The sequence below is a fragment of the Oncorhynchus nerka genome, linkage group LG3 (assembly GCF_034236695.1).
Source record: "Oncorhynchus nerka isolate Pitt River linkage group LG3, Oner_Uvic_2.0, whole genome shotgun sequence".
Taxonomy (NCBI): domain Eukaryota; kingdom Metazoa; phylum Chordata; class Actinopteri; order Salmoniformes; family Salmonidae; genus Oncorhynchus; species Oncorhynchus nerka.
In genome coordinates, this window is record NC_088398.1 from 34,363,199 (window position 1) to 34,384,021 (window position 20,823).

At 40.0% G+C, this 20,823-nt stretch overlaps 1 protein-coding gene across 1 annotated transcript in view; it reads right to left on the minus strand.

Annotated features, from left to right (window-relative positions):
- Positions 1 to 3,668: 3,668 nt before the first annotated feature.
- Positions 3,669 to 20,823, minus strand: part of LOC115107093 (Krueppel-like factor 12) — a 149,631-nt gene continuing 132,476 nt past the window's right edge. The window contains exon 6 of the mRNA XM_029630479.2: positions 3,669 to 9,795. Coding sequence (XP_029486339.1) covers positions 9,614 to 9,795 — 182 coding nt within the window. The 3' untranslated portion in view covers positions 3,669 to 9,613. The remainder of the gene's footprint in view (positions 9,796 to 20,823) is intronic.

Consider the following 20,823-nt stretch of genomic DNA (forward strand, 5'->3'; position numbering starts at 1 on the left):
CGAGACGGCCTACAGGGAGGAGGTGAGGTGTCAGGAAAATAACCTCACACTCAACGTCAAAAAAACTAAGGAGATGATTGTGGACTTCAGGAAACAGCAGAGGGAACATATGCCTAGACTGATCCAATTTAGATAGCTTGCGTTCAGATTTCTGATAATATTTATGATTTCAAAATTATAACCATTTTAAATGTGCATAAATTAACATGGATTTGAAGTATATACACTGCTCAAAAAAATAAAGGGAACACTAAATAACACATCCTAGATCTGAATGAATTAAATATCCTTATTAAATACTTTTTTCTATACATAGTTGAATGTGCTGACAACAAAATCACACAAAAATTATCAATGGAAATCAAATTTATCAACCCATGGAGGTCTGGATTTGGAGTCACACTCAAAATTAAAGTAGAAAACCACACCACAGGCTGATCCAACTTTGATGTAATGTCCTTAAAACAAGTCAAAATGAGGCTCAGTAGTGTGTGTGGCCTCCACGTGCCTGTATGACCTCCCTACAACGCCTGGGCATGCTCCTGATGAGGTGGCAGAGGGTCTCCTGAGGGATCTCCTCCCACACCTGGACTAAAGCATCCGCCAACTCCTGGACAGTCTGTGGTGCAATGTGGTGTTGGTGGATGGAGTGAGACATGATGTCCCAGATGTGCTCAATTGGATTCAGGTCTGGGGAACGGCGGGCCAGTCCATAGCATCAATGCCTTCCTCTTGCAGGAACTGCTGACACTCCAGCCACATGAGGTCTAGCATTGTCTTGCATTAGGAGGAACCCAGGGCCAACCGCACCAGCATATGGTCTCACAAGGGGTCTGATGATCTCATCTCGGTACCTAATGGCAGTCAGGCTACCTCTGGCGAGCACATGGAGGGCTGTGCGCCCCCCCAAAGAAATGCCACCCCACACCATGACTGACCCACCGCCAAACCGGTCATGCTGGAGGATGTTGCAGGCAGCAAAACGTTCTCCACGGCGTCTCCAGACTGTCACGTCTGTCACATGTTCTCAGTGTGAACCTGCTTTCATCTGCCAGTGGCGAATTTGCCAATCTTGGTGTTCTCTGACAAATGCCAAATATCCTGCACGGTGTTGGGCTGTAAGCACAACCCCCACCTGTGGACGTCGGGCCCTCATACCACACTCATGGAGTCTGTTTCTGACTGTTTGAGCAGACACATGCACATTTGTGGCCTGCTGGAGGTCATTTTGCAGGGCTCTGGCAGTGCTCCTCCTGCTCCTCCTTGCACAAAGGCGGAGGTAGCGGTCCTGCTGCTGGGTTGTTGCCCTCCTACGGCCTCCTCCACATCTCCTGATGTACTGGCCTGTCTCCTGGTAGCGTCTCCATGCTCTGGACACTACGCTGACAGACACAGCAAACCTTCTTGCCACAGCTTGCATTGATGTTCCATCCTGGATGAACTGCACTACCTGAGCCACTTATGTGTTGGTTGTAGACTCCATCTCATGCTACCACTAGAGTGAAAGCACTGTCAGCATTCAAAAGTGACAAAAACATCAGCCAGGAAGCATAGGAACTGAGAAGTGGTCTGTGGTCCCCACCTGCAGAACCACTCCTTTATTGGGGGTGTCTTGCTAATTGCCTATAATTTCCACTTGTTGTCTATTCCATTTGCACAACAGCATGTGCAATTTATTGTCAATCAGTGTTGCTTCCTAAGTGGACAGTTTGATTTCACAGAAGTGTGATTGACTTGGAGTTACATTGTGTTGTTTAAGTGTTCCCTTTATTTTTTGGAGCAGTGTACATAGGAATTCAGTGGTAGATATAGAAAATTATCCTACTCCTTGGCCAATTAAGCTATCAGACCAACTTTAAAACATTCAGGCTATCCTAACCTCCAAATTCTTAAAAAACTTTTAGCAACTATAATTATATAAATTAACTATCATTATATAAATGAGCACACATTTGCATACAATTATCAACCCATAGTAGGTCTTGATCCGTTCAAGCTAGAGACTACTTTCACATGTTCAGACTATTTTAGCTTCCAAAAAAACTATAACTTTATATATTTGCATACACTTGCATAGAATAATCTACCAATAGTCATTCCTAAACCGTTCAAGCTAGAGACACTAAACATGTTCAGGCTATCCAAACTTCTATAAACTATATCTATATACATTTGCATAGAAAACATGTGTCTTCAAAATTTCCAAATCTTAAAAGTGTTTATCAATTACACTGAACAAAAATATAATCGTAACATGTAATTTCATGAGCTGAAATTAAAGATTGCAGAAATGTTCCATATGCACAAAAAGCATATTTCTCTCAAATTGTGTGCATAGATTTGTTTACATCGCTGTTAGTGAGCATTTCTCCTTTGCCAAGATAATCCATCCATCTGACAGATGTGGCATATCAAGAAGCTGATTAAACAGCATGATCAATACACAGGTACACCTTGTGCTGTCACAAAACACAATATAGTTTTGAGGGAGTGTGCAGTTGGCATGCTGACTGCGGCAATGTCCACCACAACTGTTGCCAGAGAATTGAATGTTCATTTCTCTACCATGTCATTTTAGAGAATTTGTCAGTTCGTCCAACAGGCCTCACAACCGCAGACCACGTGTAACCATGCCAGCCCAGGACCTCCACATCCGGGTTCTTCACATGTGGGATCGTCTAAGAAACCTGCCACCCGGACAGCTGATGAAACTGTGGGACTGCAATTTGGCCTTTGTGGGGTTATGGCATTGTTATGTATGCGCTACGGACAACGAACACAATTGCATTTTATCGATGTCAATTTGAATGCACAGTAATACCTTCACGGGATGCTGAGGCCCATTGTCATGCCGTTCTTGCCATTTATTTACACAATTCCTTGCAGCTGAACATGACCCAGTTCTTCCATGGCCTACATACACACCAGACATGTCACCCATTGAGCAGTTTGGGATGCTCTGGATCGACGTGTACAACAGCGTGTTCCAGTTCCCGCCAATATTGAGCAACTTTGCACAGCCATCGAAGAGGAGTGGGACAACATTCCACAGGCCACAATCAACAGCCTGTTCAACTCTATGTGAAGGAGATGTGTTGCATTAGGCAAATGGTGGTCACACCAGATAGTGACTGGTTTTCTGATCCACGCCACTACTGTTCAAGATAGAGACCCCAAACCAACTTTCACGTGTTATTCTATTCTTCATGGAAATGTACTTCTCTCATTTAAATCATCTTTCTCCAAAACATTTCTATATTGTCCAATACAATAATCTGTACTGTTCATTTTTCTATATATTTTTTTATAAATATATATTTTTTAAATATTTGGCATTCCCACTGCAATCCTGCCTCGAACCCGACCCCGACTTTGATTACAACTGCTTGTGTGGACACTTGGACAGATGATTGAACGCCCAACAAAGATCATTGCCCATTTTATCATTACATTCAAGGACATACTGTATTACAATTTTGGCGATAAAATTAGCTCTGATAGCTGTGCACAACTTTTTATAGCTATCATTCGGAATGACTCTCCTAAAACTAAACTTTGGTTTCTGAATGCCAGCAAATGTGAGTAGTGCACTCAAATGTCCTAGTGAAATCAACACCACATGCTAACCACAACAGCCTCATGTCTAAATGAGTTCTGGTACGACCGTGTTACATACAAAATGTAACTTTATTAACCTTCATGCCTCCATTCATATTAATATACATTATGTTTGAACTCGGTTTCATTTCACAGCTCCATCCATATCAAGAATATTGACAGAATATTTAGACAACTTTTGAAGAACAGAAAAGAAAGAACAGAAGAAAGAAAAAGAATGAAAAAAACACTTGTTATTTCTACCTTTGAAAAACATTGGGATTACAAATCTGTTTGTAGAACTCCTTGAACTAGGGTCTCCCTTTGAAACATTGTGGGGCAGTAACTCAACTTTACTGTAAGAATGAAAAGCTCTGAATAAATTTACAATACAGGCACTATACATAAATACAGGAACAACAATTACTGGACATAAAAGCAGTAAGCTTGAAACAAAGGCATTCACATCACTAAATAATTATTCAAAAGGAGATAAAAGAAACACATAATTTAAACAGAAATTAAATTAATATTGAACGCATACAGATATAAGTGTAATCAAAATTATTTCACAGGCTGCTCCCCAAGGGTTGGTATTCCGGCTTTTACACATTCAATTGAGCTTTCCCTGTGAACCACAATACATTCAACACTGTGTAAAATCAATTATATCAAATGGCTCTTCTGTGCTTTTGCATGCTGCAATATGATTATGAAAAAATGAAAGTAGTTGCACAAATAACCAGTATCAGAGAGGTCAAAACCAAAATGATATGATGACGATAAAATAATTCAATTCTTTAAGCGAGGTTTTCAAGACAATGCATCCATGCAAATCGTATTCAGCTTCCATGGGAGATTAATACAGCATGTAAAAGGATGGTATGGGGATACTGTATTGAAACAATGTGGTAAGGCTCAGTGCATTGAATATAAACTGAAAATGGGAGGTGGCCTGTTTGCATAATGGTTTCAGAGTTGATGTGCTTTTATTTTTTACGAATACTTCCCTGGCTGAGTATCAATTCAAAGGTCTATTATTTGAATGAATATGACATATAGTTTCAAGTGGATGCTATAGTTGTGAAATAGTTTTTAAGTGGATGCTTTTCAGAGATTTGCTGTGATAGGAGGCACTATTCATTATTGCTTAAGTTTGACCCTGCTTACCATTACAAAAGGATGCTTGTAAAAGGTTTTCATAATGCTAAAGGGGAGTGGTATTGCATGCATACAATAAGCCTCTGTGTACACATGCAAAATATTAGTTAACTTTCAAGTGAAGTTAATTTTTTTTTAAATAATTATGCTATTGTGAATTAAACCCTGAATAAAATAGTTTGATATAATGTTGATATGAATCTGCACTTCTAATTGTAAGATTGTTCAATTAAACATGGCTGGGTGGAGAATAACGTATTTGGGTTTGATCTATACAGCAGTTATCTGATAAAATGTTTGACAATATTTATATGGAAACCTTCTCTTGTTTTGAGAAAGAAGACAATCACAAACCAAAATGCTAAATGGGAAATTTCTGACACCACGTTTGATCATTTATATGAGTATTTTAGATAACAACATTGTTTATTATCAATAGCTCCATTGTACTGTATATCAAATCAGATAAATGAGTGTCTCCGAAAAATACTTTACATGTATAAATGTATTTGCTATTGTCTAATAATGAAAAGCCCTATTTTTTTGTATGTATATACAGACTGTAGAACTGAGTTATACTTTTTATTTATTTCCACTATCACATATTTTACAACATTTCAAAATATATATTTTTTTTACAGAAAATTGTTATATGCAAGATGAAGTGCCCCTCATTTCAGAAAAGTACAGTATATGAATAATAAAACATGTTGATAATTATTAATATGTATCAATGGATTTAACATTTCAAATGAATTCATTTAAAAACTATACTTCATAACAAACAAGGTGCTGATGATATGCTTGAGCCAAAAAAGGCAATACAATTGTAAATATTCACATGTACACAAACAACATATACTGTAGCAACATAATATGACATATATTATAATACTTCATAATACCAAAAGGGAAAGAGACAAATTGGGCATGTTTCTGCAAAATACATTTTTGTTTCAGGTAAGGATGTGGTTTTGAATTCTAGTACAGGACCACTACGCTGGTGTGTCTGTGTGTGTTATTAAAGTCACTGAGCATATTCTGGCCTTCTGAAATGTGCTCCTGAAACTGTAAGCGGGGATCCAGCTAAAACCTCTGTGTATAAAATGTAAGTTGTAAAAATACTTTGAACAAATACAGTTATCATACATGTGGGATTCTGTTATGAACGGCTTTGATAATGATAAACACCATCAGATCTGTGTCACATAATTGCAAAAAGTGAAATCTGATCAATTCGCTGATAGGAAAAGCTGACAATATTGCTTTCATGTATCTCAGAAAGATTTATGTAGTGTTATTTGTATGTCCATAGGCATCTATTTCCAACCGGCTGGATAAATTGGTCATTTAAAGTTGACGTCAAACAACCTGCAAAACATAAGTGGTTGATGTCATAGCTAAGACTAAATAGAAGTTGAGCCATATTTAAATTTTTAGAATACCCCAGTTACAGTGCTTTCAAAAGTATTGAGATCCCTTGGATTTCTTGACATTTTATTGCGTTACAAAGTGGGATTAAAATGGATTAATTGTATTTATTTTCTCAACAATCTACACAAAAATACTCTGCAATGTCAAAGTGGAATATATATTTATTTATTTTATTGTTCAAAATAAATAAAGGAAATATAGTTGTTGCGTACGTATTCAGCTCCCTGAGTCCATAAAAAACACATTTGACAACAACTACAGCTGCGAGTCTTCTTGGGTAAGTCTCTAAGAGCTTTGCGCACCTGGATTGTGCAATATTTGCCATTGTTATGTTCAAAATGCTAGTCAACAATTTTCAAGTCATGCCTTACTATTTCAAGCAGATTAAAGTCAAAACTGTAACTTGGCCACTTAGGAACAAACACTGTTTTCTTGGTAAGCAACTCCAGTGTAGATTTGGCCTTGTGTTGTAGGTTTTTGTGCTGCTGAAAGGTGAATTCCAGTGGCTGGTGTAAAGCAGACTGAAGAAGGTTTTGCTCCAGGATTTTGACTGTGTCTATCCCATTTCTTTCTATATCCCTATCCCATGATTCAGCCACGACCAAGCTTGAAAATAAGGAGACTGTTACTCAGTAATGTGTTGTGTTGGATTTGCCCCAAAATAGGGCTTTGCATTTATGCCAAAATGTGTATTCTTTTGCCGTGTTTTTTTGCAGTATTATATTATTTTGTATATTTGTGTTAATCTTTTCACTATCATTTAGGTCATTATTTTGGAGTCACTACAATGTTGTTGATCATCTGCTAAATATGTGTATGTGACCAATACAATTTGATTTGATCCATCCTCAGTTCTCTCCCATCACAGCCATTAAACTCAGTAGCTGTTTTAAAATCCGCAATGGTCTGATGGTTAGATACCTGAGTAGTTTCATTCCCGTCCTGCAGCTCAGTTCAGAATAATTACTTTTTCTTTGAGGTGCCTAGGTGGTTTAATACATGATGCACAGCATACTTATTAACTAGACCATGCTTAAAGAGATAGTCCATGTCTGATTTGTTATTATTACCCACCTACAAATGAGGCTTTCGAAAATCTCCCTGGACTTTGTAGTTGAATATGTGCTTTAAATACAATATTTGTCTGAGGGACCTTACAGATGTTGTATGGGGGACAGAGGAAGGGTTAGTCCCTTAGAAATCATGTCAAACCCTATTATTTCACATAGAGTGAGTCCATGTACATGTGATTTGTTAAGCCAAACTCTACTCCTGAACTAATTAAGGCTTGCCTAAACAAAAGGGGCTGAAAACTTATGCAATGACTATTTTATTTTATTAATAAAAAAAATGACATTACAGAGTTTTGTATGTATATGGTTGACAAATTTTTTTGCAATTAAATCCATTTTAATTCGACTTTGTAACACAATAAATTTGAAGAAATCCAAGGGGTCTGAATACTTTTGTAAGGCGGCCTACAGCTGTAAATCTACGGCTATATACAAATCTCTATATTGCCGTAGATCTCTTTTTGATCCATGTACAGAGTGATCAAAATATGTTTTTTTGGGTTGAATAACCCTTTACTCTGAGATATGGTAAATGAGACAGTAGAAACCGTAATATGGATATCTGTCATTGAGGGACATGCAAGACAAATTGCAAGAAAAGGTAGACCTGAAGCTGGATCTGAAGACCTCACATCATGTTTGGTCTATGTATGACTAAAAAAGACACCGCTCTCTCGCAAACTGCCAGACAAAGCTACAGGGCCAACTGTCTGTGTGCATCGTGTACTACAGTATGTAGAAAAGAGAAGTGGAGATTTTGTTCCAAGTTTGACAAACATATAGGTCTGTTCATGAATATATTTTTAAAAACCTGTTCCTCCTCAACCACCCATCCTTAATGTGACATTTTCCAAACTGTTTACAGTGAGCTTGCCAAGAACCTTTGTGCTGTAGTTACAAACCCAGTAGAAATATAGAAATTTGTAGTATAGAGTACGAAGTGGCACTGGTAGAAATATATCTGTAACAGAGGAATTTAGGGTCATTTTAGGTATCAGCAAGCAGAAGAAGGATACAAGAACAACATTTCCCTATTCTGAATGTATTGCTTTCCAATTGAACTAGAGTAACCGAGTGTCGGGTAAGCCCTCTGAACTGAAGCAAATATGCTTTACCTATAGACTACTAAACACACAAATGATCACAATGCCAATCCCTTTCACTGAAAATACCAGGGATATGAAACAAAATCCTTGAATATTATGGAATCATCATATGTGTGAATCTGTAAGGTGCTTCAAAGTTGTTTTCACATACCGGATATGTTCATTAGATTTTTCATTGTACATTGGGGTGGGGATTGATGTTTCTTTGTGAAATGTATCAAAAGCAGGCATACACAGCAAGATACAATAAACTAAAAACAATAAAAGTCTCCATATTAAAACTATATTTACCCAATGAGATTGCACTTTACTGATTGCTAATCACTGCACAAAATGCACCAATAAAGTTTTTTAAAGAAAAAGGCTCAAGGTGATGAGCCTCAATGTGGTTGGGTCGATCTCGTGTGTTAACAAGATCCACTGAATGAAAAACACAACAAATAGCAAAAACAACTCTGCATCTATATCACTGGTCCATTGAGATGCTCCGGATGCTTCTTAATCTAGAACACTGGTACTAGACCTTATTCTACAATACTGATTCTAGAACACTCAAACCAGTTTTTATAGGTACAACCTATGTGTGGATGGCACCCTCTGGTGACGGGTTGTCCTGAAACACAGAGATGCAGGAAGCTGCTATACGGCGGGAACTGTGCAACAATTACTTTCCATAGGCAAATTGGAATCTGTGTCTTTTTATTCCATTGTCCAATCCAAGGCCCTATGCTTCAAAACACATGCATACAGCCCTTCCATCCATTCATCCAGCCATCCAATCCATAGAGTTCTTTCACATTATAGACGCTAGAAAAGCAGCCATTTTGAACAATATAACCAAAATAAAGACACCAAATTCCTTCCAAATGAACAAAGAACATCCCTCCAAAAAAACTCAGAAGTGAAACCATTTAAGAACAGTGCTAGGAAAAAAGACAGATTGTCGTAAAAACTCCAAGCTCCAAAATGACAACAAAAGAGCCTTCTCCGGTTCCAACCCTCCTCAGTCAGTGAGGATCCAGAACCGACCCTGTTTTTTTTTGCTCTGTGGACAGACAGACACCATTCTGTGCTTTTCGCTCCTCTCTTCCCACTGCCTCACGGACAGACAACAGTGTGTGTCCAGTCCGGCTGAACCACATTGAGGGAGAGACCCCGCTCCCCCCTGCGGCGATGTGTGTGTGTGTGTGTGTAAATGTGTGTTTCTGCTTCATCTGATGGCATCATCACCCTGAAACTGTCTCACACCAGCATGTGTCTCCGTCGGTGCAGGGCCAGGTGGTCCGAACGGGAGAAGCTGCGGTCACAGTCTGCACACTTGAAGGGCTTGATGCCTGTGTGTTTCCGGTAGTGGCGGGTCAGCTCGTCAGAGCGGGCGAACTTCCACGTGCAGCCATCCCAGGTGCATTTGTATGGCTTCTCACCTGGACAGGTCAACAAAAACAGACAGAAACAGAGACTGGGTGAAACAGTGACTTTCACAACATACAATGTGTGTGCATTCGCTATTGTATTGTCTAATTATTTCCCCATTTTCTACTAAAACAGTCTTATAATATGCTTGGAAAGTGTAGACATCACAAGCATCAAAAAGTAAACAGTTTTGGAGACACTTGGCAGGTTTCCATTGGCCCAGGTTTATTCAACAAAAGTTTAAAAAAACAACAACGTTGAAAGAAGTAATGGAAACAGCAGCTATGGGAGAAATGTTCTAAAGATTCACAACAATTTTATCTGCTGGACAGGGGTGGATTTTTCTTTTGTCCATCTTTCTTTATAGTGACAAATCATGACGGAAATTGTGTTTTTCAAATAAATAATACTTTCTGAAATTTTTTTAAGCTGTATGTAAATAAATCTCCACTCCAAATGTAATTCTAAATGCAACTTCTTGCTAAAAATCAATATCTTTGCAGGATAAAGATTCTCCTGATTTTCAAGCATGCCTGAATTGCTTTGCTTTGCTTTTCTGGGTGGCGGCATGATGAACTTTTCACCATCCAATTATTTCACATATACGGGAGTGCAAGTTTCACCACAAAAAGGACCATGGTGATACACTGACGTGAAAATGTTTAGAATATGGCAAATATAAGTAAATACTTGCATTCTATCCATGCTGGATTCTGGGGGCTACCTCCCTGGTACATGGTAGGAGCAAAGGCCTATAGGCTATCGCACAATTTTTCTAAACTGATAATGGAAAAACTTCAACTACTTATTCTTCTAGTCATTTTTTTTAGGTGTGACCTCATTACTTCCAGCTGTTTTTATCAACACAAGACAGTTCAATGTTATTCAGTGATGTGTATAAACCCTGGATGAAGCCACCGCACAGCCATCTTGTTACTTCTCCTTCATTGTAGACACAGATTTTGGAAGCTATAGAAATGCATTTTTGAATGTCTAGATTTTTGAACGTCTAGATTTTGAATGTCTAGGTTTTGACACATTTATTCTATTACAAACACCTTAATGCATACTTTTAAATTATATTATGTTAGCTAAACATACAAAAAGTAAAGCATTTTCCTTAAATTATATATTTTTTGTACTAATGCAAAAAATGCTTAAATACATATAACGCTGTCCTTGAAACATTTCATTAAAATACTGTAGAATTCCATTCATTCCTATGGATTACTTCTCTTACTAGGGAGTGGCAATGTGGTCGACCAGTGGCTTCAAAGCCTCTCAATGGCCTATACATTGCATCAGCAATCCAAGGTTTGTATACATCATTGATGGAAACTCACCGTAGATGCAAACTTCCAAAATGTATTGAAAAAAAATCACTGGACAACTTCCCACCTCAGAGGAAGTGCCACACCTATTTTGAGTAATTCGGAAATTCTCGTTTAGGTCCCACTTCGAAGACTGACACAGGCTGCTAATACTTATTCAGGAATTGGGGGTGGGAACGTTGTGGTGATTTCCACATGCAGCAGAGAAACAACAACAAATAGGGAACTGACGGACAGCTGTCAGTGTAACTTGCTAGTATGCCAACTTTAGCTAGCTAATGAAAGTTATGTATGCACCCTTTCAGTTAAGATAGTCATACTGTAAGTCAGGTGAAAATAATTATTTCAGAAAAAGACTACCAGCCTACCTGTCAAGAAATGAGTCTCAGCGAAACTGTTTCTATACAAGTTGTTGACATGTTGAGGGTTGACATTTGTCTGATTCTTGCTGTTTGATTATTTTATTTTATTCCAGGTGTCATTCAATTTTGGACATGCACATGGACAATCAAATAGCTATATTCTTTGTTCTCTCTGTTATCATTTCAGCATGCTAGCTAGCTACAGTATATATATATCAATGCATCATCTAAATTGTGGCAGTGAATCTGCCGTAGAAATAGAAACAATATAAGATCCGGTAATGTGGATAGCTTAGCTTTTGAACGTTTGGAGCATGTTTTGAAACGATGGCCGGATTTGTTTTGCATTGAACGGTGCCATGTTTGTGTGGAGAATTTCTTTAGGATCAATAAAAGGGTTCTAAAATATATATATATGTACACTAGCTCCAAAATAAGTAAAACTTTACAAATTATCCAATGGATTATTATAATATGATCTTAATTTTAACTTCTTAAAATCTGATTTTAAACCTAACTCTCTGTCACGCCCTGACCTTAGTTATCTTTGTTTTCTTTATTATTTTGGTTAGGTCAGGGTGTGATAAGGGTGGCATGTGTGTTTTTGTCTTGTCTAGAGTTTTTTGTATATCTATGGGGTTTTGGTTTGTCTAGGTAAATGTAGGTCTATGGTGGCCTGAATTGGTTCCCAATCAGAGGCAGCTGTTTATTGTTGTCCCCTGATTGGGGATCCTATTTAGGTTGCCATTTTCTATTTTGGTTTTGTGGGTTATTGTCTATGTGTAGTTGCATGTCAGTACTAGTTGTTTATAGCGTCATGTTTGGTTTGTTCGTTTGTTTAAGTGTTCTTCGTTTGTTTAAGTGTATTCCAATCACGCTGCGCCTTGGTCTCCTCGTTATGACGAACGTGACACTCTCACCTTAGCCTAACCCTAAACTAAAATTAAGACCAAAAAGGAAGTTTTTGTTTTCATTCATTTGTATTATATATCCGATTTTGAGTGTGTGGCTGTTTGATCTAGTGGAAGGCTAAAGAGAAAAGCTGTTTGGCTCTCAGATGACTCGGGAATAGGGAGAACTTTGCAACAGGTGTTTCTGATTCATTAATAAACATTTCCATACTGGTGGGTGATAACACTTAAATAAAACCCAGCCGGTCAAATCACATTTGTATGTATTCCTCAGAGATCCTAGAACTTAACCAGACTTCACTATATCATTAGGGGTGTAGTATATCCTATAGGACACCCTATTTGATCAGAGAGCAATGCCTTCATGGCACGCCGATGATGCAGGCGATCTTCACTTGAACAACTCTAACTTTGTCAAATAAGCACATATCGGGGTCAAACAAAGCTAGCTAGATAGCCAATGACCTGGTATCCCTATATATGTCGTAAAATGTAGCTACTAACCTTTTGCAACAGCATGCCTTTTCCTTTTGGACAAAAATTATAAGAATTGTCAGAGTTATGAAGTTATAATATGGCTACTAATACTGGAAAAGCTAAACCAACGTCCAAGTATACAGATTTGACGATATTCTTCCTGAAAAATGTAATATGAAAGCAATTGTCTCTTTCATGATTTGTTCAAATGTACTGGAGTGACTTCACACTAAATGTCATGTAGTTCACTCATGCTTCGTGTTATCCATCTGAAATTTTGCACATACACTGCTGCCATCTTGGGGACATCATTGGAATTGGAACCATGGCTAGAACTGGGACCTTTCTCTTACATTTCAAAAATGGTGCTAGAAAAAACCCAAAAACTGCTGTTTTTCTCTGTATATTCTTCTACCAGATCTATTGTGTTATATTCTCCTACATTCAGTTCACATTTCCACAAACTTCAAAGTGTTTCCTTTCAAAATGGTAACAATAATATGCATATCCTTGCTTCTGGGCCTGAGCTACAGGCAGTTAGATTTGGTATGTCATTTTACGTGAAAATTGAAAAAAAGGGGGCTATGCCTAAGAAGTTTTAAGAAGGCAGAGTAGCACTTTATTATGGACAGGCTTCTCACTATCTTAGCTACTGTTGAATCAACATGTTTTGACCTGCTTCTCGACTCCCAGCGTTTACGTTACAGAATACTGCTTCTACAAATGGAAGCAGAAGGAAATCAGAACATCTCCCAGATGGTCGACGAGCAGGGATACCTACTTTGTCAACACCACGACCAGCAAATGAGATTCGTATGAGGGGTTCAAGGCTCTGTTCAGACGCATCTTCGACCAGCCACCGGAGGGCAGAGAGGGGGTGAGCGTCTACTCCAACTACGGCAGGAGGACCAGACTGCTGCAGAGTACGTGCTCACCTTCCGGACTGTAGCAGCATCCAGTGGATGGAATTAAGCCGGCGCTTCGTACGCTATTCAGAAGATGACTGTGCGGTCCAGACCAAACTGGCCTGTCGAGACAACAACCTCTCCTTGGACGCACCTATTTCGGGAGCATCAGTAGTCTCATCGCTTCTCTCCCTCCCTCAGTGAACACTTTGGATTAGAGCCTGAACCCATGGAGGTAGGGGTCCCATGCCTCCGCTTGTCGGAGTGATGCAGATGGAGACAGCTGGCGCTCCGTCTCCATTGTGGTCAAGGAGGGCACCAGCTCCAGCAGTGTCCGGTACATCCCAACTCAGGATCCACAAGAGCAGCGGGATGGTCACGTGATTTTACACCTCCTGGGGCAGGTGTGAGTATCCCCTCTTAATCACTTTCTGCCAAACCCTTTTTGGTGTCGATCACAGTAGTTGATTGTCCCTCATGTACTGTTTCTACAGCGTGCCAGTGCCGCAGGGAACTTCATCTTAACATCACCTCATAACCGCTCTCCTATTCTTTCCCTGTTCAAGCCCTCGATAATCATTCACCAGGTTCCGGGACCATCACCAACATCACCAAAGCACTCACCCTCACCGTGGAGTCCATCCATCAGGAGAACATTCCCTTTTATTTAACTAAGCAAGTCAGTTAATTAAGAACAAATTAGTATTTACAATGACGGCCTACCCCGGCCAAACCATAACCCGGACTACACCGAACCACTTGTGCTCCCCTCTATGGGACTCCCAATCATGGCCGGTTGTGAAACAGCCTGGAATCTAACCAGCGCCTATAGTGACACCTCTAGCACTGAGGTACATTGCCTTAGACCGTTGCACCACTCGGGAGCTCATCACCAGTGCACCAGCTCACTAGATCATACTCAGCCTCCCTTGGCTTCAACGTCATAAGTCCACCGTCTCATGGTCGAGGATGAAAATCCCGGACTGGGCACCCGAATGCTTGAGGACCTTCTTTCCCATCCCTTGTGGTTCCACTTCGTTTGAGAGTACTGTGGTTGCCCTTCAGCCCAACATCCTGGAGGGATACCAGGACCTGCGGGAGATATTTTCCAATATGCGCGCAACCTGTCTCCCTCTTCATCGCCCCTGGGACAGTGCCATCGACCTGCTGGCAGGCTCTGCACCCCTGCGCACACGCATCTACCCTCTGTCAGTGGCTGAAACCAAGGTCATGGAGGAGTACATCCATGAGGCGCTCCAACAAGGTTTCATCCGGAAGTCCACCTCTCCTGCTTCTGCAAGCTTCTTCTTCGTTGTCAAGAAAGATGGAGGGTTACGCCCGTGTATTGATTACAGAGCTCTCAATGAGATCACCCCCAAGTACCATTACCCTCTCCCATTTGTGTCGGCAGCCATCGAATAGCTCCGCAGGGCCCAGTTCTTTACCAAATTGGACTTGCGGAGTGCATACAATCTCATCTGGAAGGAGGATGAATGGAAGACAGCTTTTAGGACGATGTCTGGTCACTACAAGTACTTGGTGATGCCATTTGGCTTAGCCAATTCTCTGTCAGTGTTCCCGGCATTCGTCAACAATGTGTTCAGGGAGATGCTTGGATGCCAGGTGGTCGTGTATATCGATGACATCCTGGTCTACTAGGCTACCTTGGAGGGTCACATCGCTCATGTCCGAGTAGTCCTGGAATGCCTCCTGGTTAACTAACTGTTTGTCAAGGCAGAGTAGTGCCAGTTTCATCAGGGAGAGTGTGCCCGATTCCTTCCATGGGCGGAGTACGCCCAGAATTCATTATGTCACTCCTCGACCGGGCTGACTCCCTTCCAATGTGTTCTGGGTTTTCAGCCAGACATGGCTGTGCCAGACCGAAGCTCCTGCGGTGGATTAGTGGTTTAGGCATGGAGAAGAATTGTGGAGCGACTCCAGCGCCCCATCCACAGTCAGAAGGAGGACGCAGACTGCCACCGAAGTGAGACTCCCGTTTTCCATCCTGGGGATCGTGTCTGTCTCTCTACCAGGAAACTCTAACTCCACCTGCCTTGCAAGAAGCTGAGCCTCTGGTTTGTAGGGCCGTTCACGGTTCACCAGAGGGTCAACGAGGTGACGTATAGGTTACAGCTTCTCAGTGACTACCACATCTCATCTTTTCATGTCTCCCTTTTCAGGCCAGTGATTCCTGGTCCCCTGGCTGATTCTGTCCCCCACAATACCGATCCGCTCCCCTGGACGTCGAAAGGACATTCCACCTATATCGTCAGATCCCTACTGGACTCCCGATGTCATGGGGGTTGGCTCCAGTACATGGTGGACTGGGAGGGGTACGGACCCAATGTTGGGGAGAGGTGTTGGGTTCCGGTGGTGGACATTCAGGATCCCAACATCATCATGATTTCCATCTTCGCCCGGACAGTCCCGCTTCTCATCCTCAGGGCCGTCATGTTTACTCCCATTCCTCCCATCAAATCAAATCAAATTGTATGCGTCACATACACAATGTTAGCAGATGTTAATCAGAGTTTAGCGAAATGCTTGTGCTTCTAATTCCGACCGTGCAGAAATATCTAACAAGTAATGTAACAAATTCACAACAACTACTTCACACACAGGAATGAATAAGAATATGTACATATAAATATATGGATGAACGATAGCCGAACGGCATAGGCAAGATGCAGTAGATGGAATATAGTACAGTATAAGCATATGAAATGAGTAATGTAGGGCATGTAAACCTTTAATAAAGTAGCATTGTTTAATTAAAAACCTGTTAGGGATAGGGGGCAGCAATTTCACTTTGGATGAATTGCGTGCCCATAGTGAACTGCATCCTACTCTGCCTAGATTGCTAATATATGCATATTATTATTACTATTGAATAGAAAACACTCTGAAGTTTCTAAAACTGTTTGAATTATGTCTGTGAGTATAACAGAACTCATATGGCAGACAATCTTCCAAACAGGAAGTGGAAATTCTGAAGGCGGGTCAAATTTTAAGTCATCGCCTATTCACTTCCAAACAAGATATGGATCTGTTAGCACTTCCTATGCCTTCCACTAGATGTCAGCATTCAGTAGAACGTGGAATGAACATCCTAGTGTGAATTTTGACTCGAATGGGAGTCACTGTCCTAGCAGACTGCCATTTCCTGGTTGCGCAATTGTCTGTTGATATCACCTCCGTTCCATTTAACTGCAGACCAAAACGAATGCTCCGGTTGGAACGTTATTGGATATATATAAAAATAACATCCTGAAGGTTGATTCTCTACTTAGTTTGACCAATTTCTTCCACCTGGAATATTTATTTTTGAAGTTTTCGTCCGAGTTCGCCTGGACCAGCGTCAGCTTTTGGGTACGTGAGCTGAAAGTGGTAGCAAATGCAGCTAATTGGACACTAGTAATGGACGTTATGGAACAAAACAACGATTTATTGTGGAACTAGGACTCCTTGCACTGTATTCTGATGAAAGATCATCAAAGGTAAGGGAATATTTATGATGTGATTTTGTATTTCTGTTGACTCCATGGCGGAGAAATATATTTAGGTCTTAGCGCCGTTTTAGATTATTGCATGGTACGGACACCGACAGGGCTGGTTTCTTTTTGTAATCCGTGATTGACTGTACACCCTACCACATACATCTCATGTCTGAGCTATTGAATTCCGACTCTACTTTGTCTCTATACTGACGCTTAGCTTGTTTGATTGCCTTGCGGAGTGAATAGCTACACTGTTTGTATTCGGTCATGTTTCCGGTCACCTTGCCATGATTAAGAGCAGTGGTTCACGCTTTCAGTTTTGCGCAAATGCTGCCATCAAACCACGGTTTCTGGTTGGGGAAGGTTTAATAGTCACCGTGGGTACAACGTCACCGATGTACTTGCTAAGAAATTTGCTTGCCAAATCAGCAGATACGTACATCAGTGTTGTCTGAGGATATCCCGAACATATCCCAGGCCATATGATCGAAGCAATCAGATTGGTCGGACCAGCGTTGAACAGACCTGAGCACGGGCTTTTCCTGTTTTCGTTTCTGTCTATAGGCTGGGAGCAACTAAATGGAGTCGTGGTCAGATTTGCAGAAAGGAGGGCATTGGTTTAAAGATGAACTTCTTATTAATCCAACCACAGCGTCAGATTTCAAAAAGGCGTTATGGCAAAAGCAGACCATGCTTTTATCTGAGGACAGCACCCCATCAAACAAACACATGAAAATCATAATTCAAACCACCAGGCGCGACACAAAAGTCAGCAATAATGATATAATTCATGCCTTACCTTTGAAGAGCTTCTTCTGATGGCACTCCAATATGTCCATTAAACATCACAAATGGTCCTTTTGTTTGATAAATTCTGTCGTTATATCCCCAAAATATCCATTTATTTGCTGGTTTTGATTCCGAAAACACACTGGTTCCAACTCGAGCAACATGACTACAAAGTATCTAATAAGTTACCTGTAAACTTGATCCAAACATTTCAAACAACTTTTCTAATCCAACTTTAGGTGTTTTTAAGCGTAAATAATCGATAAATTTAAGACGGAATAATACGAGCTTTCAGGTTGTGTGCCCCAACCACAACAGTACACTTGGCTATCCACCCAGATAGGAAATGGCTACTTCTTCATTTCTCAAAGGAAAAACATCAAACAATTTCTAAAGACTGTTGACATCTAGTGGAAGTGATAGGAACAGCAAGCAAGTGCCTTAGAAATCTAGAAAGACAATTGAAATGAGAGTGACCTCAAAAAACATTTTCCTGGATGGTTTGTTCTCGGGGTTTCGCCTGCTAAATAAGTTCTGTTATTTTCTTGACGCACCCATCCCGTTATCGGGATCATTTTCATCAATATCCACTCAATTACAGAGCGCCAAATTCAAATTAAATTACTAAAAATATTTAATTTTCATGAAATCACTAGTGCAATATAGTGAAACACAGCTTAGCTTGTTAATCCACCTGGCGTGTCAGATTTCTATAAAGCTTTTTGGCTAAAGCTATCCAAGTGTTTATGTAAGCACATCTCTCTCAGTAGACAAAATATTACAAACAGTTAGCAGCCAAGTAGATTGGTTATCGCTTACCTTTGATGATCTTAGGATGTTTGCACTCACGAGACTCCCAGTTACACAATAAATGTTCCTTTTGTTCCATAAAGATTATTTTTATATCCAAAATACCGCCATTTGTTTGGCACATTATGTTTAGAAATCCACAGGCTCGAGCGGTCACGACATCGCAGACGAAAATTCCAAATAGTATCAGTAAAGTGCGTAGAAAGATGTCAAATGTTTCTTATAATCAATCCTCAGGTTGTTTTTACAATATATAATCGATAATATGTCAACCGGAATATAGCTTCTTCCATAGGAGAGAGAGAGAAAATGGCTGTTGCGCATGAAAAACTCAGCCATCCACTGACACGATGGGTTCTTTCTCGCTCATTCTTCAAAATAAAAGCCTAAAACTATGTCTAAAGACTGTTCACAGCTTTAGGAAGCCGTAGGAAAAGGAATCTGGTTGATATCCCTTTAAATGGAGGCATGGCATCCAATGGAACAGAGAGCTTTCAGGAAAAACAGCACTTCCTTGTTGGATTTTCCTCAGGTTTTCGCCTGCAATATCAGTTATGTTATACTCAATATTCTGACCGTTTTATAAACTTTAGAGTGTTTTCTATCATAATCTGACAATTATATATCTATTCTAGTTTCTGGGACTGAGAAATAGGCAGTTTGAAATGGGTACGTTTTTAGCCAAAAACAAAATACTGCCCCCTACACTCAAGAAGTTATACTCACAGACATCATTTTAACAGTTTTAGAAACTTTAACAGTTTTAGAAACTTTAGAGTGTTTTCTATCCAAATCTATCGATTATATGTAGCAGGCCGTTTACTTTGGGCAAACTTTTCATCCGGACGTGAAAATAGTGCCCCCTAGCCTTAATAAGTTTAAGTTTTGCAGTGATTTCTCTCGCTGTAGAAGCTTACATGTATAGTGTTGAGTCATCTGCATACATAGACACACTGGCTTTACCCAGTGGCAGGTAATTAGTATAGATTTCAAAAAGTAAGAGGCCTAGACAGCTGCCCTGGGGAATGTCTGATTACATCTGGATTACGTTAAAGAAGCTTCCATTAAATAACACCCTCTGTATTCTCTTTATCCACAATATATCAGGGGTATCATGCCAGAATATGTTTTTTCCAGCAGCAGACTATCATTGAAAATGTCAAAAGACGTTTTTCAAAGCTTTTCCAAAATGTCCAAAATCTATCGTGACCGATTTATGGGTACTTGAGGCAAATTTGTTCATCATGAGGAAAGAGTCTCTAGGTCAAACGGGGCGACAAATATGAGGGTGTAAGTAAGACTACTTATAACAGCAGTCTCACTTAAGTCTTCTAGGACAATCTGTGCAATTATTTTTGACCAAGTTACTCATGGCATCTAGTTTCTGTGTGCCAAATTAATAAAAATGTTACCAATCTATGCTTCAGTTATTTAACCAAGTTAAGATTTTTTGGGGTGAAATTATAGAATAACAATAGGTAGCAGCATTGTGTATAGTTAAATGTGTTTGTGCATGTGTGATGGTTTGTGTATGTATGTGTGGGGTCAATGTGTGTGTGTATGAATATGTGTGTGTGTGTGTGAGAGTAACAGTGTAAGTGTGTGAATAGAGTTTGTGCTGCCGTGTCAATGGTAGATGGGTATAAGCTCCAGCTCAGAGAATCACAGTTTCAATCCCAGTGCTAGGCACTCATTTTTTATATTTTTGTTTTAACCCTATACCAAACCTTATCCCTACCTTAACTATTCAGAACTAATGCCTAAATTTAACGGTCAAATTCAAATTTTATTGACAAACGTCGAATACTGCAGTCAGTTCGTGAGATCTTGTTGCTTGTGAAGAACCTTACACGTGTATTCACTTTCCATGCTTATTAGAGCGAGGGAAATAATTTGATTCAGGAAGATAGTGAGACATATACTTTAATTGATAAAGACAACTGTAATGAGTTGGTGA